Below are 23201 nucleotides of genomic sequence, written 5' to 3'. Positions count from 1 at the left end.
ATTGTTTTTACCTCTTGTACACAACCACGTCCAAATGATCTGAGGGCTGGCGTGCGTGCTTCCTGATGTGATGTGTGCGCGCACTCTGGCTTAGTCTGCGCAAGCGCGGAAAGCGCCGGAAGTGATCTCTCGTTTACTGTTTACCACACGATATGCCACCAATCTGCACTGTCTGAAATATAATGCAGTAATTGTAATTAATTAATGTTTATAATGCACACTATAATCGTTGCGATTATAATAAACACAACACATTACTCACTCTATTGACAGCATGCCATTGGGTCCCTCTGACCTTGGACATCGCCTCCAGTTTATACGTGGCAAACAAAACACAACATGCAAAACGCTGCGACTCAACAGCGGAGAAAACTCAGGATCTTCAGTCAGGCAGGTGTGTGATGCGATACTGTCATTGTCCTCGTTGTCGTCTTGTAGTTGTGGCATTGCTATGTTCCATTCGTGACAACACATGCTCTCCACTTCTGTTGGCATCTCACAACACTTGCTACTAAAACACCACCAATTTTGAAGAGATCTCTGTCTCTCTGAGGCTTGAAGACGTGCTGCTGCAGCGGATGCTTCCTCCATCGCTCCTGAGTACTTGATCTGTGTATTCTGGTTCAAATAAATATGGTTGTGAAAAAAATTCAACGTCTGTTGATATATTGAAATCGTCTTACATTGCAATTTCCTGTATGTCTAAATATGTTTAGATCTTCACAGTGAAAGGTAACACTTCCGAATTCTCTGTGTAAACCATAGACAGTAAGTGTAAACAATAAGTGACGTACACGCGCGAGAGATAACTTCTGGGGCTTTCCGCGCTTGCACAGACTAAGCCAGAGCACGCGCAAACGTCACACGACAACAAGAAGCACGCACGCAAGCCCTCAGATTAGTTGGACGTGGTTGTGTACAAGAGGTAAAAAAAACTATATAAATACTGTTTGTTTTCTCACACAAACGTCTCGGTTACGTATGGTAACCCTCGTTCCCTGAAGGAGGGAACGGAGACGCCACGTCGGTGACCGACGAATATGGGATATCGCTTCGATAGACCAATCTACTTCGAGTGTAAACTAAACGAGCCAATGCACATTGGCATGCAATTATTGCATCCAGCTGCCGCTGATCACTGCGTGAGTATAAGAAGGCAGCAGGTACCATACGTAACCGAGACGTTCCCTTTCAGTCGGTCATTCTCGACGCTACGTCGGTGACCGACGAATAGGGGATCCCTATCAAAGCGCCATGGGTGCTGCCCCTTCCAGTGCCCTGTGCGAGCCACCTGCGCCCCTATTAGGTGTAGGCCGGGGCTCAGAACAAGTAGCTCCACTCACCGTTGTCAAAGCACTACCTCACTGGGTGAGATTGGATAACACAGGGAAAACGTACCCGGTCCGCTTGGAGCCGGGACGCTGCGGAAGCCCCATCCTTCCCGAAGGAGGTCTCGGAGACAAATACACATATAGCATCTGTTTAGGAGTATATGGAGAAATTTGAGGTGATTAAAACCCTCTTGGGAAGGCAGAAGTCTGCCGGGGAAACACAGGCTCTAAGGCTATACAGTGGACTATACACATATGACTACCGCTTAGGTCTCAATATGGAACCCACCCTTCCATGGTTCTCACGGATTCATCATGAAGGTCTGGCGCCGGATGTTCCGCCGCGTCCAGCTGCTTAGGGTGATGGAGGATCTCAACAGGGTCTACAGTATGGACACTCTGGAGCGGTTTAAGCAAGCCGACACTAACCGGGGCCTCTCAGTGCCACTACCCGTTTGAGGTGAGAACACAGGAGGATACTGGCTCTACACGAAGGCTATAGAACCTAGCGAACATGTTAGGGGTCGCCAGCCCGCAGCTCTACAAATATCTGTCAGCGAGGCGCCACGAGCCAGCTCCCAGGAGGAAGCAACACTTCTAGTTGCGTGAGCTCGCAACCTGAACGGGCAGGGCACATCCTGAGCCTGATAAGCCAGGGTGATGGCATCCACAATCCAGTGGGCCATCCTCAGCTTAGAGACGGCACTCCCCTTCTGCCGGCCTCCGTAACAGACAAAGAGCTGGACTGAGGTCCTGAAGCTTTGTGTCCGGTCTACGTAGCACCTTAATGCTCGGACAGGACAAAGCAAAGCCAGTGCGGATCTGCCTCCTCCAGGGGCAGCACTTGCAGGTTCACCACTTGGTCTTTGAAGGGTGTAGTGGGAACCTTGGGTACGTAGCCAGGCCGGGGCCTCAGGATTACCTGGGAGTCAGCCGGCCCGAACTCTAGGCACGAATCGTCGACCGAAAATGCATGCAGGTCCCCTACCCTCTTGATGGAGGCCAGTGCAAGCAGGAGCAGAGTTTTCAATGAAAGAAACTTTAGCTCAACTGAATGCAAAGGCTCGAATGGGCCCTGCTGTAGTGATTTAAGCACTAGAGACAGGTCCCAAGAGGGTATACAGGGGGGGCGGGAAGGATTTAACCTCGTGGTCCCTCTAAGGAACCTGACGATGAGGTCATGCTTACCCAGAGACTTCCCATTCACGGGGTCATGGTACGCAGCAATAGCGGCAACCTGGACTTTGAGGGTGGAGGGAGACAGAAAGGATAGCACGCAGAAAGGTGCTTGCTGCAGAAAGGATAGCACGACCGCAATCGGGCATCTTCGGGGGTCTTCTCGGCGAGAAGAACACCACTCAACGAACAGGTTCCACTTCAAGGCATGAGCGTGTCTCGTAGCCGGTGCTCTCGCCGAAGTGATGGTGTTCACTATCTCTTGGGGTAGGTCAACCAAGAAACTCCGCGTCCCGTCCAGGGACCAGACATGGAGTTTCCAAAGGTCTGAACGCGGGTGCCAAGTGGTGCCCCATCTCTGAGTCAGTAGATCCTTTGTCAGAGGAATTGGCCAAGGAGGGGCTGTCGCAAGGAGCACTAGTTCGGGGATCCAGGTCCACGTGGGCTAATACGGCGCTACTAGCAGGATTTGCTCCTCGTCCTCCCGGACTTTGCACAGTGTCTGTGCGAGAAGGCTCACTGGGGGAAACGCATACTTGCGTAGGTCCCGCGGCCAGCTGTGTGCCAGTGCATCCGTGCCGAGAGTTCCCTCGGTCAGGGAGTAGAACAACTGGCAGTGAGAGGTCTCTGGAGAAGCAAACAGGTCTACCTGAGCGGCTCTGAACCATCTCCAAATCAGCTGGACCGTCAGGGGATGGAGTCGCCATTCTCCCGGGAGCATTGCTCGAGACAGCTCGTCGGCTGTACGATTGAGCAGGCCTGGAATGTGAACGGCACGAAGTGACCTCAGAACCTTCTGACACCAAAGGACGAGGTGGCGAGCGAGTTGCGACATGCGACGGGAGCGCAGACCACCTTGTCGGTTGATGTACGCAACAGTCACAGTGTTGTCTGTTCGGACCAGCACATGCTTGCCTCATAAGAGACCTTTGAGACGGTTCAAGGCAAGGTGTACTGCTAGCAACTCTAGGCAATTGATGTGCCACTGCAGCTGCGGGCCCGTCCAAACCCCTGAGACTGCATGCCCGTTGTACGTGGCCCCCCAGTTGGTGGTGGAGGCATCCGTGTAAACCACAGCATGCTTGAAGATCTGCTCTAGGGGCACCCCTGCCCGGAGAAATGCAAGATCTGACCACGGAGTAAGGGTTTGGCGACAGGCCGGTAAAGCCAGTGCTGGAGCGGTCTCATATGTAATAGGCCGAGCGGTGTAAGTGCCGCCGTGGACGCCATATGCCCCAGGAGCCTCTGAAAGAGTTTCAGTGGGACCGCTGTCCTGCTCTTGAACGTATTCAAGCAGGCTAGCACCGACCGCGCACGTTCCTCTGTGAGGTGTGTTGTCTGTTCGACCGAATCCAACTCCATATCGAGAAAAGAGATCCTCTGCCACGGGAGTTTGCTCTTTTCCGAGCTGACCTGAAGGCCCAACAGGCTCGGGTGCCGGAGCACCACATCCCTGTGCTCGCACAACTGATCTCGAGACTGTGCTAGTATCAGCCATTCGTCTAAGTAGTCGAGAATGCGAACACCCTGCTCTCTGAGAGGAACGAGAGCTGCCTCCGTGACTTTTGTAAAGACACAGGGAGACTGGGACAGCCCGCAGGGCAGGACCTCGTACTGATATGCCAGTCCTTCGAACGCAAACCGCAGAAAAGGTCTGTGGCGCGGAAGGATGGACACATGAAAGTACACGTCCTTCAGGTCGATCGCTGCAAACCAATCTTGGGGACGGACGCACCCGAAAATGCGTTCTGTGTCAACATTTTGAATGGTAGCCAATGGAGGGCCTGATTCAAAACTCGCAGATCCAAGATCGGTCGTAACCCACCGCCTTTCTTGGGTACAATAAAGTACGGCTGTAAAACCCCGTCCTCATATCGGCTAGAGGGACCGGCTCTATCGCGTCCTTCGCCAGTAGGACTGCGATCTCTTCCCGCAGGACAGGGGCATCGGACACTTTCACTGTAGTGAAGCGGACACCGCAGAGCTTGGGGGCATGCCGGGCGATCTGAAACGCATAGCCGAGGCTGATGGTTCGCAGAAGCCAGCGAGATGGGCTGGGTAGCGCTGACCAGGCGCTTAAAAACCGTACAAGCGGGACCAGTGGAACCACAGCCGTACCCGCAGTGGGGCAGCGAGTTGGAACACAGGGACCCAACTCGGGCGGCTTGTGAGCAGGCCGGAGTGTGGTGCGAGTGTGGGGTGCAGGGCTCACCTGGTTCCACGGGTTGGCAGAGGGTGCGTGAGTAGGGCCTTTGTTGACGCTCTCGAACTGCCCGCTGTTGCCATCTGGCGAAGGAGGAGGATGAGTGAGGTCCGGAGCTTGGCCGTCCGCAACTCTCCGTGCCCTCCTGGGACCCAGAGAGGGAGAAAACTGCTCTCCTGTCGAGATTTCCAGATTCTCCGCCTGGCCCTCCTCCAGGGGAGGGAGAGGTGCCTTCACCATCCCCCAGAAAGCAGCTACCTCTCTCTGGGTCACCCGTCCCGGGGCCTCTTGCTCTTCTGCTCACCGCCAAGTTTGACGGGGGCCGGGACGGGAGGGGCAGCCTGTCTGCGCCCAGCTCCATGGCACCACTTGGAGACAGGGGTAGTGCAGCCTGAAGTGTGCAATCCACTCGACACAGGAACGAACACCGCTGAAGCGCCATCTCGCCAACACACGAAGCTTCCGAGAGCGTGCTGAACTCGTAGTTCACAGCAGACACAGTTGAGCAGAGCGATACTAACGCTCGGCTCCGAAGCGAAAAGCTGGAATGCATTGCACCTGCTGCCTTCTTATACTCACGCAGTGATCAGCGGCAGCTGGATGCAATAATTGCATGCCAATGTGCATTTGCTCGTTTAGTTTACACTCGAAGTAGATTGGTCTATCGAAGCGATATCCCATATTCGTCGGTCACCGACGTGGCGTCGAGAGTGACCGACTGAAAGGGAACCGCTAGTTTCGTGTCTTAGGTCATCAATGTGTACTTACAATGGGGAATTGTTTGATTTGGACTCCTCTGTGCATGCGCTTTGAGGTGGTGACCATAGACCTTCATTATATGAGTCACAGACAAGAACGGTTTGACCTAAAAATATCAAAATGGGAACTACTGCGGAAACAAAGACACCTACATCTTGGATGCCCTTGAGGTAAGCTAAAACATATCAAAATTTCATTTGAAAGTGAACCATCCCTTTAAGACTTATTTTCAGAGATTCATTTTATTTTTCTCACGCCTATTGGCATTGTTTTTTTAGTTTAAACTTTGTTCGAGTTCTGCTTAAAACAAGAAAGCAATATTTGTCAATTGAAGAAAAAAATAAACACAAAATAAATAAATAAACTTCAAGATATGTGATATGAAAAGTCTTAATATCTTATCAGTTTTGCTTCTCAAGTCAATGTATCTAAGGATATTTCAGCATTTACAGAAAAACATGACAAGAAATAATGATTACAAGAATGATGTTTCCAGTGTATGTGTAAAAGGATGTATTTAATATTTAATATTTAATAAATCTATTAAATGAGTTTTATCCTCACTGATACCAGCAGATGTGCATGCTCAAGCAGTCACTGAGAATCTAAGAATACACTGAAGCCAAGCAAGAGGGAATGTGGCTCAGCGGACAAGAGAACATTGTAATTCACAGAGTTTATTATAGGCTAGCTGCTAATATGTCACATCGCATGATTCACAGTAATCTGCACTTATTTCATGGTTGAGAGAAGGATTTGTAAAAAAAAAAAAAATAAATAAATAAAGAAAATATTAAAACAAAAATTAAGGGAAGTGAGAAAAAACAAGAGTGAGAGGGAGAGGGAAAGTACACAAACAAGTGAGCAAGAGAAATTTCGAGAGAAGCACTTGAAGGAAATACCTACAGGAAATAGAGCAGTGAATACATGAGGTGTGCGTGAAATGTGTTTGTTTAAATTTATCTTCCCAGCTCTATTTCTTTCAACACATGACTGCCTCTGTCCCCCGTGAGCATTTCCGGCAATGCTGACCTACTTCCAAACCCATAAATATGTTTTTATAATCCTTGCCCATTGGCACCAAGCACTCAATGTCCTGTCTGCACAATTCATACAGACAGGGATGGACTGGTAGACAAAATCAGCCTGGATCCAATACCATCCCCATCACAACACAAGTGGATAGAATAATTATTGCCTTTGTATTAGGGGTATAAAGATACATGTATTCATAACAAAAATGTATAAGAGATACCTTGATGATATATTAAGAATTTCAAACTAACTCAGCATACAGTTTAGAACAGCTTTCCCTCTTGTAAGTTGGATGTGCTGCTTAATGCATTTGAGACATGATTTCCAGAGCTCTTAACTTTTATCTTGAGATTCTACTCTTATCTGTAAATGTTAGAAAGTCATACAAGTATTTCCATTTTGCAAAAAGGCTTGTCTTGACAGCAAGTGAGTATCTGTTAGACTTCACAGCCTTCACTTAAGGTGCACACATACACACAGACACACACATATATATATACAAATTAATATTAGATGATGCCAATCACTCAGAGGTATAGTCACCAATGGTAAGCTACTACTACATATATTGTAGAACCTTAATTTTCTGTAAAGCTGCTTTTCAACAATTTGTTACATGAAAGCGCTATACAAATAAACTTGAATTGAATTGAATATTTTATTCAGTGCAAAAAAAAAATAATAATAGAGCTAGTAAATCAGAGTCAGCTGACTGTGTATTTAAAAAATAAAGCAAAACCAATATAAATATGTCATTTATTAATATTGATTGCCAGTATATGTCTGAAATTCTAAAAGAAGTAGTCAGCTGATCCTGCTTTAGTATTGTTGACATTTTTATGGAGTCCATCTTTTGGTTTCCCACATAAAGCTCAAGGCTTATTGAAGGAATCGATCTCTGAATCTTAGTAAGTAATGATCTAATTCACTCATTTGGTTTGATTAGCTCTCCAGGCCCCACAGCAGGGTTTGTTTGTGCTGTATGTGTGGCACTTTTTCATCTTGTGTGATGTGTTTTTGTGTGGCCCCCAGTGAAATTCCAATTCTAACTCCATTACAGCCCACAAACTTATCAGCGTGACTGAGGCTGTGTGTCCAGCCAGCTTTATTCGTCATATTATTCATTCCTCTCAACAGGCTTTCACGGGCACTCTGGGGGAGTACTTTCAAATTTCAAACCCTCAGGAGCCTTTACAATTTCTCTCATTATATATTTGATGTATTAAAGGTATATTCCATTGTAAGCTTTTCAGATAAAATTTAATAGAAATCATGTTTTCCCCTTGTGTGTATTTCTTGTATTTTAGTCTTTTTCTGTTGTGATCATGTGTGTGATGCATTAAATGCAATTACTTTTCATTTCAAACCACTGGGAAGTTGGTTTGGGGAGAAAGTGAGTTTTGTTTCTCTGAATATCCTGTGGTTTTCTGGTTATCCGTTATCACTAGTAAGCAGCCTGTGAGCTAGCTCAGTACAGACTCACTCTTTACTTCTCTGATAAAGGGGATTTGACCTGTCAGTCAGGCATCGTATCAGGAACAGGGACAGTTAGCACAGGAGAGAGAAAGTTGATCCAGGAGGATCTGAATAATGCATGGCTTTCACCTCACTGTACATGAAAAAAAATCACGCTGTCAAAATATTCTTTTAAAACCATCACAGTCAAAGTCCTAGTGTTCTTTCAAACCCGGCTGGCTCAACATGTTCTGAAATAACTCATTTTCTTTTGTTACCGCTATCACAGTCTGTGTATTAAATGTATAAAATGTTTAAACTTTAATGTCATTAGGCTATCTGGTAAAAAACCTGTAAGAAAATAAAAAATATATATTTATTTATTTGTTTATTTGGTTGTTGTTTTTTTGGTTCACATTAGACTCTTAGAATGGCTGTAAAACAACAGAATGATACAGTAAAATTGCTATAATATAATGATACCAAGCCAATGTCAATGAAAGATGTAATTTTCTTCTGATTATTATTATTATTATTTTATTATAAAAAAAATTTTGGACTGTACTGTCCGATGTGTTTCTTTGACTCATCAAATTAAGCATAATCTTAAACTTAAAACATATAGGTTAGTCCAGTAAATTTGAATAATCTTATCAAACAGAGCATGTGAACCGATTATCGTGACGTATAATTAGTGTTTTCTGTTTTCTCAGGCGGCAAAACTACCTATGTCCATCATTATTGTTGGAGTTGGACATGCTGAATTTGATGGTAAGACCCAAAACTAATCTTATTTAGTTTTATCTTTATATATTTTTCTATCTCCTCATTCTCTTTTTTCTTTGATTAGTCTTATTATAATTAATGTACTGCAATCAAAAATAAATAAATAAAAATACTGCATAACCCCTTATTGCTTTTTTGTATTGTACTCCGCATCTTCCTAACGGTTTCTTAACCATCAACTCAGCTAATAATAGTATTCCCACATGGAGGGTTAAACTTCATTAATGCAACTTCACAGTTTGCACTCAAGTAAAGTAGAGATTCTGGATGAAAAGTCACCTAATTGGGGAGGTTTATGTTTTCGGACTGATAAGCAGATGTCAACACGCAGATCTCACAGATGTTCAATATAATTAGCATGTCCCACCATCTGCTATTAGTATTTGTGTTGAGCCTTTCATAATGTTCCACCAAAGAGGTAAATGTTGGTGTCATGCTGGGGTGAAAGGCTCCAGATTGTTTTATTGGCTAGAAGACAGATTACATGATGATCTCACTTTTTTTTAGCCATGGTAGAACTGGACGGCGACGATGTAAGAATATCCTCCAGAGGAAAGCTGGCAGAGAGGGATATTGTACAGGTACCTATCTCTGTTTATGTTTGTATGTATACACACACACACACACACACACACACACACAAAACACTATTTGGTGGGGACAAGTGGTCAGGTATTCAGAAACAAAACAATGACTGAGTTACAAATCATTCACTCAACTCATTCGTTCAAAAACAATGATTCAGTTTGGAACAAATGTGTGTGTGTACAGTATATATATATATATATATATATATATACATATACACATATGCACTCATCTCAGTAAAATATTTATGTAGCTTAAGCAGTGTCGAAGTAATATTACTGTTTAGGAAATTTTCTTAAGGAATAACTTTTGGTGACCTATTTACAGGCATTTCAGATTTAGAGAACATGGAGACATCACACTTTAAAAAAAATACTCAAGCTAACAAACAACAACAAGGCTTGTGCAGCCTGTAAATAACGAAAGAAACTGGAGTTTACATGGGTATATCATTTAACTACACCAAAAAAAAAAAATAAATGATTCAGGGAATAAATAAACACCTATAACTAACTGCTCTCTAATCTTATCTGTGCCTGCAGTTCGTTCCATTCAGAGACTACATGGACAGGACGGGAAACCATGTCCTGAGTATGGCACGGCTTGCCAAGGATGTCCTGGCCGAGATCCCGGATCAGTTAATCTTATATATGAAGTCAAGGGGCATCAAGCCCAACCAGACACCACCAGACTACAGCCCACCTGGGCTCAGCCCAACCCCCACCGTATGAGTTTATCCAGCCTGCTGAAAGAAAACAGGCGATGTTATGTCACCACCAATTTGGATCTCATTCAAAGCCAGTACAATTCATTCAGTGTGAGGCATCTAGGAAAGCGGATGGTTTCAATTCCGAGTTTTTGGATCTAATACACTGGAAAAATTTTAAACTGTATGTGTGTTCTGGAGTTTGAACTGTAAAGGGCGGCTCTTATTGGTTTGTGAGTTTGTTTCCCCAATCATAATTTCTTCACAAATTAGCCAACACTATGAAAATCTATAAGATCTGCGCAAGCAATGCAGTTTTCTGTTTATTTAACATCTCAACATCTAAAAACCCTATAACACGTCAGCATGTGAGGACTGTGTGTTATATTAGCAAAATCTTCCTCGTATCCACCAGAGGAGGTGAACAAGAGCATCACTAGAAAGTGTGATTTTTTTTTAAATCACACTTTCTAGTGATGCCCTTGTTTACTTGCAAAAATGTTAGTGGTTGTTTGAATATTATACCCTGAATGGGTGATTTGTTTAGTGACATTGTTTGATTTGTTTCTAGAATTTGTAGATGGTTTGTGTTATGGTGGTTTCATTTTTCCACAGGGTTTTGAGCAAAGTATTTTTAGTACGAAGGAATATTTCCCATTGCCATTTCCCATTCATAGCTTTTTAGAGCTATAATAAACAAGATTTTCTATTCTTACGCATGAAATCCAGGTAAAACCAATTGTACATTGCATTAATACATTGTATTTAATGTATTTACATACTTTAGATGAAATTAGTTAAGAAAATCCAGTGTTAAAGTGAAAAGCACAAATATTTTCTTAAAGCTGTAAAATTTGTAAATGTTAATAAGAGGTCACAGATTCAGATTCATTACACTGTAAACAGACTGAAATTTCAGGCACAATCAGCTCTCAAGAACACCAAATTTACTTTCCAGCAGTTTAATTTGTCCCTCCAGTATCTTGCTCTGGAGCCGTTATATCTTGATATTGTACAGCAACTCCTTAGACACATGAGCTATGAGGGGAATCATGAGCGATTCCTCGCTGCTCGCTACTAATGATGATTGGGGATGAGGCAGTGTCTGCTGTTTTTCTTATAGCACAGTCTGACTCACCTGCAGCTGCCCGTTTCCAGCTTTAACCTTTGCCCTCTCATTCCCGGGATTCTCCCTGGAGTTTAAATCACTTTTCTATTCATCACCATGGCATGAATTATTTTACTGGTTTCAAAAGATGAAAGACACATTGCATGCAGCTGAAATTGCATTACCTAGAGTGCAAATATAATGCCATTTTGTTTAAATGTTCTACCTTTGAATCATTTAGAGTATAGCATTGGCATACTGACAGGATAAGCACTGAACACAAGTAATTTAATAAACTTGCCTTACATTCAGTAAGTTTACATTAAAGGTTGACAGCAAGCATAAATTAGAAACAGTATTTTATATGCAGTATTATTACTAAGGAAGCGCATGTTAATTTTCTTTCTAATTTTACAACCTTAAAAAGCTTTAAATTTAGCATTTAGCATATACAGCCTTGTATACCGCTTCTTTTGTTTGAGGTCCATTTTGAAAATGAATAATAATCACTATTCTCAGACAAATCTGTACGTATGAGTAAATACTGACTGTCTTGCTTATTTTGGACAGCAGGGCTGTTTATACTTGTTCTTACCCACAGTTTTGATACATTTTCTCCCCAGTAAATGTTGACATCTCTGCTTGTTTGTCCCAAGTTGTACCAGTGTTTTGGTTTAACAACATCTATCTGTTAATATAATGCAGATTATGAACTGTGAAGATTATCTGCAGTTTTATTTTTAAATCTCCACTGGTCCTCAAACTACACATTTGTAAGTGAGCACAGATGTTTACAAAATGTGAATGTCTCCTTTTTAACCCACTTTTACAACATGAATGAGAATATTCTTTCACAATGATTGTTCAGTTTACAATATCTGCTCCCAGATTACAAGACAATGTGTTTAAACACCTTTCTTTTACCGTGAGTTATCAGCACACCTGGAGTTACTGAGAATGAAGTGATCCTTCAGTCAATTAGGAGGTGAAGATCAAGCCTGGAAAGGGATCATTGGGTGAAAGGGTCTGTTTGAGAGTGTTAACAGGTGGATTGATTTTGAAGGCTTATTTACTCTTCACTGGATATTGTTAATGGATAATTAGTAGATAATAGTCCTTTTACTGTTAAGAAGAACATTATTTTTCATGTGACTTTTTTGTTTTTAAAGTGTTTGTTTTTTTCCCCCAAGGGGCTTTCTATTGTAGACTGTTTCTCTAATGTAAACCTGGAATTTCTACTTACATAAATGTAACCTTTTTTAATCCTATTTAATATTTATGAACGCATTGCTGCTAGGTGGCTTGTAAATCCGAAGAACAAATTACAAGCATCCTGAAACACATGTATATCATGCTTCAGAGAATGTTAATGGGTTCATTGTATGGCATGGTGTAAATTTAGCAAATACAGTTTTTTCCCCCACTATAATAAAGGCAGTAAGTTATATAGTAGTGCACAAAACCATTGCAAAGAGGTAATAGTAGAAAAAGTGTAAATTATGTGTTAAAGATATGGCCCTTGTCCAGTGCCAGTATTCCCTCTGTGAGATATGCATATTGTGCCAAAATGGCAGACTGGTTCAGTGACAAACTGGCCTATTGATCTGTGTTTAGCCTCTGCTGCTATACTCGCATCATAACTGAAATACAGAGCATGACGCATCCCATCCTTGCTGGATTCCTTTTCCTTTTCCTTCTCCCTTTTTCTCTTCTTCTCCTTCACCTCTTTTTATCACAGTCGATATGCATGGTGAGCTATTTCCAAAATCGAACATAGAACATTGCTGTTGTCATTCCTGTGGTCTGTGAAATTGATAACGATTGCCTTAAAAATGAAAATGAATAAAACAATGACAACGTTTTTCGAGCAGATCAGAGAGAGATTTTTTTTGTATGCATGAGTTTCTTTTTCATGAATAATCCATCAGATACACACTGTTGCAGTCTATTACAAACCGAAGCAGCCTTTAATGGGAGAGCAGAGAGATTTTCTCATTAATTCATGTTAGATGCCACCGCTGGGGCCTCCAGAGTCAGGTGTGCATTTACATAAGTCTATTCGCTTTAGTTCCTTCGGGTTTGTCACATTCATTCTGAGCGATTAGTCACTAGTCTCTCTGGTCACAGTGTTTAGATGATGTACACAGGTGAGTTTCCTCAAAGGGTAAAAATACCATTAAATGTCATTAGCTAGTCTTTTGTTTTTGTTTTCATGTGTTGACACTGCAAAAGTTCCAATCTATTCTGTGTTCATTATGTTTACTTGCTAATTTCTGAATGCTAAACAATTGCTATTTACTGTGTGGTCAGTTTTGTTTAAGCTAAAATAGACTGACTACAAAGGGTAATCATGATGCAAATAGTAAAAGTTTATGTTGAGAAATTTTTAACTAAGTGACAAGTATAGGTCTGTTTTTCGTTTGTTTGTTTGTTTGTTTTTTATTGCTGGACAGCGGCAATGAATATTACTTGCGGTCCAATCAGTTGGCTCCCTGGGTGGATGAAGGATTCCTCAAAGTGATTGAAACCGGTAACTCCAGAGTTCATGTGTTTTTTGAACGGTTCATTTAAAGAACCACCGCGTGAGAGTCAATTGTTGGTTAATCTATATTATAACCTAATTATGTTGTATGTTTATATGTGCAGTGCGTGATTAGAGCGGTGCTGGAGACAATGCCATGGTCTCCAAGAAATTTGGAAATAAGTAAACCTAAGTAAAAGTTATGTTCACCAACAAACCTGTTCTCTTATTTTGAGAACTTTGTATTTTGTGTATGAGTGACACAACAACCTGATTTGAAAAGTTTTAATTTAGTGGCACGCGGTCAAGAAAGAAATGGTTTACCCAAATCGTGTGACTTTTGTTTTATTTTATTTAATTAATGCTAAATAGGCTAAATATTAGTTAAAGCTGTTAAAGGGCTTTGCAGAAACGAGTCATAGCTCCAGTTATGTTCAAATGCCATTGCTTCATCACAACTTCTCTATACAGCTGGGCTCATCAACCATTACTCCTTCGAGGACAGCCAGAAACCTAGGAGTTGTGATGGATCATTAGTTAAGCTTCACAGACCACATTGCAACGACCCGGTCCTGCAGGTTTGCCTTATACAACATTAGGAAGATTAGACCCTTCCTGTCAGAGCAAGCCACCCAACTTCTTGTCCAAGCTCTTGTTCTCTCCAGACTGGACTATTGTAATGCTCTCCTGGCAGGCCTTCCTCTATGTATTGTCAAGCCTCTGCAATTGATCCAGAATGCAGCAGCGAGGGTTGTCTTCAATGAGCCAAAAAAAAAGCTCACGTTACTCCTCTCCTCATCAGGTTACACTGGCTACCAGTAGCCGCTCGCATCAAATTCAAGGTACTGATGCTTGCCTACAAGACGACCACTGGCACGGCACCAACATACCTAAACTCACTGGTTAAATCTTATGTGCCCTCCAGAAGTTTGCGCTCTGCAAGTGAACGACGCCTTGTGGTGCCATCCCAAAGAAGTTCAAAATCACTCTCACGGACCTTTTCCTGGACTGTGCCCAGCTGGTGGAATGACCTCCCAATCTCAAATCGTACAGCTGAGTCTTTACTCATTTTTAAGAAACATCTAAAGACTCATCTTTTTCGCCTGCACTTAACCAACTAATACTAGCACTTTTCCTTTTCTTGTCTTTTCATTTACAAAAAAAAAAAAAAAAAACCTGGCTATGCGTGCTATACTAGACTTACTGAGACTCGTCATGGCACTTGTATACTGTTGTTGTTCTCTTGTTGACCTGACTGCTTCTATTGTTCTCATTTGTAAGTCGCTTTGGATAAAAGCGTCTGCTAAATGATTAAAAGTAAATGTAAATGTATAGGATACTGATAAAAGCACAATTAGCATCTCTAGATTCGTTTGTTAGTGTAGCTATCATGCTTTTGTCTGTCTGTCCCCATATCTGTAGAGATGTAGTAGGTCCCCTTATAAGACACATGGCTGAATGGGGACAGGTCTGAGGTCATCAACATGCTGAAAAGAAAACACTAATGTTCTTTGTCATCATGCCGTAAGCCAGACTGGCTTTTAAAACACAATTCAAAAAGTCATACCAGTGAAAAGCATGAGCCCGAAATAGAGAAACCAGGGAACATTTTCACAAATGTCATCTGAAATCTGGGTCATCAGAAGTCTAGAAGAAATCCAGTTCTCAGACACATTTCATTGCACCTAACAGGCTGCACATTTTTAAATAAGTGTGCAGTGTACAGTTTTGATATTCATCTGTGTTTCATCAAAACAGGAGTAACAACACCTTTGGCAGTGTATTCGAGCTGATCAAAATAATCTCCCCGAAAGGTGGAAATGGAATAAAATAGAATAAAATCTACATATTCACAATCAAAAATACATGAATGAGGGATATTTGTAAATATCTAATTTGCATGTTCATTTCAGGCATATTTTAGCCAAACAACCGAATTAATATGCAAGTGCAGCGAGCAGTTAAATAATTTTTTTTCTGCTCAGAAAATTTGACAGACTTGCCACAACACATTCACTTTACTATGAGAAAAAAACAGAATAGCCTCATGCATCATCATAAGACGACCCACTTAATCATTGGATTGGTGTTCTGTGCTGTGAGAATAAATGAAATTATGCCAGGCTAACCTAAAATAAAATGAACTAAGCTTATAAAACTGTCAACAGCTGGCACTTTTCATGAATATAATAAACTTCGGTGTCCTTAGAGTTTGACACCCAAGAAATAACTTAATTTGAACTTTTTACAGTGTGGTGGAAGTAAATCAAATACAATTTTTCAGTTGCATAATTATCATTAGTGTTATTTGATAAATCTCGTCTAATTGTTGATTTTTATGGATGTATTTATTTGGTAGATCTTATATTATTATTTTGTTGACTGCTAGAAAAGAACAAAATCACACAAATCAGGGTTTGACTAAAATTAAATTTGGCAAATGGCTTTAAAAATTACATAGCAAGAAGTTTGCAATAAATATGCACCTTCTTATAGCATATAGTGATTTTATTGTTTGTAATTGGAATTACAATACTGGAAAACTATGAGAAAGAGTTTCCAGAAAGACAAAAAACAGCAAATAGTGCCCTGGCCACCTGCTATCATTTCATTCTGGATGCAGTTGAAGTGAACAGCTTGGAATACCAGAATGTCAAAAGAAATTTGAAGGACGTGACAAAAGTTTTTAATTCCTAAAGTGTGCTTGATCTCCAGTTTGACACTTGAAATTTACCAAATATAATAACCCTGGTGCAATAATAATAATAAAAAAGTTCAGCAAAACAATATCAACTGAAATGAACAGAACATATAATACAACATTTTTTGTGCAGTTTCGTGACTTTGTGCATGTCTTCAGCTTAATACTTGAAAATATTCTCTGCTATGGTCTTTAATGCAATTTCCAATGAAGTTGTTCTACTCTCCTAATTGCGTATGCACCCGAACACTCATACATACTCTCCTTCTTTTTCTTTCTCATTAAACTGTCGTGGCTCTTGGTGTAAAGGGAGGGACACCCTGTCTGGGGCACATCAAAGGCTTTTGCAGTAGCGACAGGGGCTGATGAAATGCTCCATGCCTAATTTAAACCTCCAGCAGCACCACCAGAACTGGTCTCAAACGTCCCAGTAAAAGTCACTTTATGGATGGCCTACTTCAGGAAGCAGGCTCAAATCACATGAGACTTTGATTCTGGCAATTCCAATACTCTGTCTCAGAGAGGAAGGAACTGTATTATGCTTAGAGTGATGACACTCTATCCAGCACTGCAGAGGCTGACCATGTGGATGGACAAATGGATAGAGTAAAAAAAATATATATATATATATAATAATCAAAAAAAATGTACACAAAATATAATCCTACTCCTGCACTCCATCATGCTTTGTTTATTTCTGTTTGTTTTTTTTCTTCTCCTGCATACACAAATGTCAGAAGCTTTAATCGGTCAGCAGGGGTTCTGCTGCAGGGTTGATGGGCTCGAGGTCAGGCAGCTGCATCACTGTGAGAAAACTGCATAAAGGTGCTGTCATATTAGTGAAATTTCAGCAGGATTTTGCAGGCACAAAGGGCTGTTATCTATTGTCAGAAGTCTAGCAATGTAAAAAGCAAAGCTCACACAGAATCACTTTCAAACCAAGCAGTTTTCTGCTAGTCAACGCAGCAAGTTCATGCTACCAAAGAGTTAAAAAATCTGCTTGGTAAATGTGATCAAACATTAATGTGTGTGAGCTTGAGTGAGTCTCCATGTATAAAAAGTTAATTTGGTTGTTATATTCTTACTCTACACTAGCCATCAGTCAAATCATAAATGTTCACTACTGCAAAGTTGTTCATAAGGCATGGCCCAGATATCAAAGTCAGCCATGTTGCCATTGACAACTTGTTAGGTACAAAATAATTAACTTGAATCATGAAATAACAGGATTTGATGTTGATAATATTATTTCTACCCAATCCAACATTTAACCATCCAGTTATAACTTAGAGGGTCTGACTGAATTACACATTTACACTGCTAAATCTCTCACTGGCTGTGGTGAGTCAGTCTGTTGTTTCCCTTTTGGCGGTTGAGCCAGCGGTTGGCCATCAATCCAGGATGTTAGGCTAAGGATTCCTGTGCTGGATCAGCACAGCCTGAAGAGCGTTTTTAATGTGGTTTAAGCCTCATCTGGAATGCAAAGAGTCCCCCTGGTACATCAAACCATTCATCCTTTATGAGCATAGTGAGTGCAGAAACCAGAGGTGAATAAAACATCAGGGCTTTAGGACATCCTGGCTTTAGTCGTATATTTCCTTGCACAGCAGCATGCGAGCCCAATCACTTACACACAATCCCTCAGTACGTGGATACAATGGTAAACAGCTGTTTGGACTAACTACATATGTATTACAGGTATTGTCACAAGTTGGTGAATACTAAACGACAGACCTCTGACTTCTCTATCTATTGTACGATAGAAATACATTAGACATTGATCCGCTCTTATTTTACTCATGTCTCTGAATATGAGGCAGTGGTATCAGTAACATCAGGGACAAATCCTATCAGATAATCTGATCACACAGAGGAAATGTTTAGGTGAAACTTTCCATGGATTGTCTATAGAATTATGCTGTGCACATAATCAGTACTATCATAAAAACATAACTTCTAACTTTTTGTAGGCAATTATAAAATAAATAAGGTTAATTCAGTATATTTCCCTGCATTAATTCCACATTACTGTATACAGTAAATGGAGTTTTAGAGCATTGAACTAGTCTGCCACCTGCTGGTTAAACCAAGAGCCTAATCAATTTACACTGCCTAAAGCTGTGCTTCTCTTTTTTGTCAGCCCCCAAAAGAAAACAAAACATATATCATTGACCTTCATGTCATTATGATCTTTTCCCCTGGAACACATAGCATAGAAGTTGTGTATGAATCTCTTGCACTATACAAGTCTTTTATAGTCATATGAGGTGCAATGTATTAGGAATATAACAAAATTCTATTCTGCCACTTTAATGATGTGCAGTGCAGGGATGTTTTTTTCTTTTCTTTCAGAGGTAAAGCGAGATAAAGTGCAGAGAAGAAGCCACCCAACACTTCCCTAAAAAAACTTTCAATAAGAAATTAGATAGCAAACTAATCAAAGAATTACTTAAGGCCATATTTTCTATTCCTTTGTATGATTCAAAGAGAACATTCCAAAGAATTTGATGCTAATTTGAAAATAACAACATGAGTTATCACTTTAATAATCTTCAAATGATTGGTCTGTTATGCGTCACAACATGCACAGGATATTTCATCCAGTGCCCATCTTTTACAACATTACTCTCATTAAAGACAAGTTCATTTGGATGTTGCATCAATATTCTACACAAAAGACTGAAATGTTTATGTTCAAATGTTTTAAAAAAATCATATGCTTTAAGTAAAAACTAAATAAAATGTATCATGTTAAAAAAAGACTTTTACCCAAAAGAACAAGAAACACTTTTAATAGGATCTTTTCCCCATGTGAAAACAAATCTATACAATAAGCTGCTGTGTGATGCTACGTAAGATAACAAATGCATGCAAAACATGTTGAACCTCAGCATCAACATAATGAAAATAATACCATCATATTGATGTCATCAATAGTTTTTGGCTTAAAGAAAAGCAGAATGACAATGTGGAAAAGAATTAGTACTTGGCACAGTGCTAATGATTTGGAGACTTAACCACAATACTGTTAACATCTAAAATACAATGATACATGTTAAATAAACGTTCACATAAGCATTACCACATACTGGAAGCGCTTGCATAATCACATTTAGATGTGAATGTCTTTATAGCTGCTTCAAGAGGATCACCTGCCAGATTAGGAAGATCAATCGGAGTAAGGCGATTCTCTTCACAAAGTCCCCGTGATACCTGATCACCTTTGAGCTGTTCAGCAGGTATGGTGAAGTTCTCAAGGAGCAACTGCTCAATCTGCTCTCGCTGTAACATGAAGGTCAAGGTGGAGGTCACAGATTGTGTTTCAGGGGGTGTAAGTGCACCGGTAACACAGGTCTGGTCATGCATACTGATGCTATCCATCGAACAACACCTCTCTCTATAATTGGTGCTGCCCATTCGAGGACTCTTCTCCTTGGATGATTTGGTTGGACTTGCATGCTCACATACGTACACAGAGCTGCGGTCAGGTGATCTTACATGTGTAAGTGTACTAATAGATTGGTTGTCATCTGAAGGAAGGCTGCTGCCAACTGCGATGACATCTTCTGATGCAACTTTGATGGGTTTCAAATGCTTGTTGTGTGGGCCGTTCTCTCGAGAGAAGGAGTTTGTGCTCATGTCTTGAAGAATGCAGTCAGAATCTCCATCATCATGACTAAGTCGGCTTATTTTTGACTCTGGAGATTCGAACACCACCCCACGAGACTCTGGGCGCAAGGCTGTTTGAAGCATGTTTGTTATGCCATTTGAGGAGGTCTGAATATTAGAATTGGTCATCATGTAGTGCTTGACCGACTCTGGAATCACCACCTCTTTGGGCTTTTTCCTGCTAGGGTTTAGAAGAGAAGAAAAATAAGGCAGACAGTTGCCTACAATGGGCACCAGTGAGATAGGACACAGGGCTGACACAAAGTCCTCCAGCTCCTGGTAGGAAGAATGGTCAGAGTAAGGCACCACATAGACATTAGTGTGACAGGAGACCCTAGGGCGGCTGGTGGGCAGTATAGCGATGGTAGGCTGGACTTTATTCCACGCATGCAGGTTGGAAGCATTGATCATAGACTGAGCGACCACACGTATGCGGCCCGAACCAGAGTCAGTGGTGAAAACATCCGGGAGCTCCAGAACACGCAAGGTTTCCAGACGCTCTCTATCCACCTCCACCCATGTTTTAAACTCGATAGCCAGCTCCACCAACAGAGACTCTTTACCCAGAGAGTAAAGACCTAATAACAGGTAACAGACTCATTAATAATTATTCCAATGGAGATTCACTGAGATTGATTCAGTCACTTTTCACAGCATGCTATTTATCAACACAACTGTATAAAGTTAATTAGCCACATGAATGACAAATGTATGAGATGAATATAAAAAAAAAAAAATATATATAAAGGGAATAATAATAAATGTATTTTTCATTGTCACATGATCCTTCAGAAATAATTTTAATATGTACCAGGTCAAGAAAAATGTTTCATTGTTATTGTAGAAACAGTTGTTCGGAAAATGTGTCTGAATATAAAACACATTAAATTCTATTCCATAAAATTTTTATAAAATGTTGAAAGTGGGAGAGTCTCACCAATAACCACAGCATATCCAGGATGAGTCCTAATGATCTCTTTAATTTGCTGTGTGGCTTGTTGACGAGAAGGTATGGCTCGAGTGGGGTCACAGTTTGTATTGTCCAGATACAGCACATCAATGGTTGTGGTGTTCCTCAGACATTGCTCTCTAAGCATAGATGGAGTATAACGGAAATCACCTGAGATGAAACACAATAACAGTATCATTAAAATGTAATCTCGGTATGTGACAGTGGGATCCAATAATGTTCTGTCTTAAGAAACACTATTAGATTACTGCACATTTCCATAATATTCATTTCCTCCTCCCAAACTTACCAGTGTACAGTCTGGTGCCAAAGTATCCCTCAAAGAGAAACATAACTGCCCCAGGACAGTGATTGGCATCTATTAGAGTAACAGTCAGTCGTTCTTTTCCAAGATCATCAAGCAACAGCATGTGAGCTTCCCCAATCTCCAATGGACGAATCCATTTCTCCTTGACCTGTGCAATAAAACAACAGGACACAATTAGTAATTCCTCCAAATTAAAGTCGTTTAGTGTACAAATGTGACCCTGGACCACTAAACTTAAGTCGCTGGGGTATATTTTATATTTTATCAAAATCGATTTTTCTTTTATCCCAAAAGTCATTAGGATATTCAGTAAAGATTAAGTCCTATGAAGATATTTTGTAAATTTCCTACCGTAAATAGATCAAAACTTAATTTTAAATTAGTAATATGCATTGCTAAGAACTTCATTTGGTCAACTTTAAAGGTGATTTTCTCAGTATTTTGATTTTGTTTTGCACCCTCAGATTCCAGATTTTCAAATAGTTGTATCTCGGACAGATATTGTCTTATTCTAACAAACCTTACATCAATGGAAAGCTTATTTATTCAGAATGGTTTTTTTTTTTTTTATTAAAAAAATTGACACTTAGGACTAGTTTTGTGGTCCAGGGTCACAAATATGTGCATTAATGAACTAATTTCTAATTTAATTCAAACTTTTAAATTCAAACTGGGACCCATTCCTATGCTTCATATGCTTACTATATTGATTACGGAGTATATCATTTTTATTTCATTCCTCACTATTCTCTATTATTTATTTACATTTATTTGTAAAGCTCTGTTCATTATAAATATTCCTTTTTTTTACAGTTGACTTTGAAATATATATAACAGTGTTATTGTTAACTAAAGCTATTAAAAATATAAATATTAGGTGAGAAAATGCAAATGTTGATTTGGTAATTAACTGAAATAAATAGGTTAAAGTAAAAAAAGTAAAATAAAAATAAATCTATATACACAAATATTTAAACAAAACTTATTAAAACATATGACAAAAACGACTAAAACATAAACTAAAATAATAACTGATAACAATATAACCCAACTCTAATTATCAATAAATACTGTAATAGCATATTACATATATATATATACATATACACACACACACAGTTCTTTCTTTCTAATTTTCCCCAGACCCCAGTAAAGTAATCTGCTCGTCCTCACCTTAAGTTTGAGCTGGAGCAGTTTGGCAGTGAGAGGTGAGCAGTATATAGGCCTGTGACTCCAGGTGGATGAGAGGCCAGTGGTGTGATCCGCGTGCATGTGAGACAAGAAGAACAGACGCACGTGATGGCACTTACGGAGCTGCCAGCAGTCTACAGCTATAGGAGTGTCTGGGAGGACTTTTCCGTTCATTTTGTGCTGCTACGAGGAGTTCAGAAGGTACCTACTCTTTAATCCTAAAGGGATTTGATAACAAAAGCTGTATTTCAGTTTCACTGGATTTGTTTGAAAAGCGTCACTTCTTTAGCAGCTGTCAGAAATGTAAGTTAAATAAACGACGTTCAGCGTGTACAGGCAAGGGTTTGTAATGTAACGTAACTGACAGCTTACAAGCAAGCAGTGCTAGCAGTAAACGAAAAGCATCGCTTTTTTAAGGCACATAGAGTCAAAAAAAGATAAATGCAAGCTTACCAGTTGCTGTTCGTCCATCCGAGTGTGTTAGCAGACCGTTTAGCTGGGCAGGGGATGATCAGGTGTATTTGTGCAGAGCCCGGGCATTGGGCTTACGAGGGTCGCGGTATGTTTACAAATTCAAAAGATTTCAGCGCGCTTTGAAGGGCACTGCTGAGCTCTTTCATTTGCAGCTGCTTTGTCCGCCAAAAAATACGTGTATTGTCCACGCCTCCATGTCGTGCACGAGCCCATGTGACGTC

At 40.7% G+C, this 23201-nt stretch overlaps 2 protein-coding genes across 5 annotated transcripts in view; one reads left to right on the top strand and one right to left on the bottom strand.

Moving 5' to 3' along the window:
• LOC132114598 (copine-5-like) overlaps window positions 1–10338 on the top strand; it is a 102329-nt gene extending 91991 nt beyond the window's left edge. For both annotated transcript variants that reach the window (XM_059522795.1, XM_059522794.1), the window contains 3 exons: window positions 8673–8730; window positions 9253–9326; window positions 9876–10338. In XM_059522795.1, coding sequence (XP_059378778.1) covers window positions 8673–8730; window positions 9253–9326; window positions 9876–10064 — 321 coding nt within the window. In that variant the 3' untranslated portion in view covers window positions 10065–10338. The remainder of the gene's footprint in view (window positions 1–8672; window positions 8731–9252; window positions 9327–9875) is intronic.
• Window positions 10339–19144: 8806 nt separating this feature from the next.
• Window positions 19145–23176, bottom strand: LOC132114595 (5' exonuclease Apollo-like). 3 transcript variants are annotated; one of them, XM_059522788.1, is made up of 5 exons: window positions 22960–23176; window positions 22489–22724; window positions 21298–21463; window positions 20976–21158; window positions 19145–20616 (listed from the first exon to the last, which is right to left on the bottom strand). In XM_059522788.1, the coding sequence occupies exons 2-5, from the start codon at window positions 22678–22680 to the stop codon at window positions 19448–19450; spliced, it is 1710 nt and encodes a 569-aa protein (XP_059378771.1). In that variant the 5' UTR covers window positions 22681–22724; window positions 22960–23176; the 3' UTR covers window positions 19145–19447. The 3 variants fall into 3 exon arrangements, with proteins under 3 accessions (XP_059378771.1, XP_059378773.1, XP_059378772.1); XM_059522790.1 differs by having other exon boundaries at window positions 22996–23176; XM_059522789.1 differs by having other exon boundaries at window positions 22489–23176.
• Window positions 23177–23201: the final 25 nt, after the last annotated feature.

Source organism: Carassius carassius, chromosome 34, assembly GCF_963082965.1.
Source record: "Carassius carassius chromosome 34, fCarCar2.1, whole genome shotgun sequence".
Taxonomy (NCBI): domain Eukaryota; kingdom Metazoa; phylum Chordata; class Actinopteri; order Cypriniformes; family Cyprinidae; genus Carassius; species Carassius carassius.
The sequence above is the reverse complement of the archived record's forward strand: the minus strand, read 5'-3'. Positions and strand labels throughout refer to the sequence as shown.

Coding starts and splice junctions, on each gene's coding strand:
- LOC132114595 (XM_059522789.1), bottom strand. CDS start 22,680: ATGAACGGAAAAGTCCTCCCAGACACTCCTATAGCTGTAGACTGCTGG. Junction 21,464..22,488: donor TGCTCCAGCTCAAACTTAAG/GTGAGGACGAGC, acceptor TTTATTGCACAG/GTCAAGGAGAAATGGATTCG. Junction 20,617..20,975: donor TGGATATGCTGTGGTTATTG/GTGAGACTCTCC, acceptor ACCTGTTATTAG/GTCTTTACTCTCTGGGTAAA.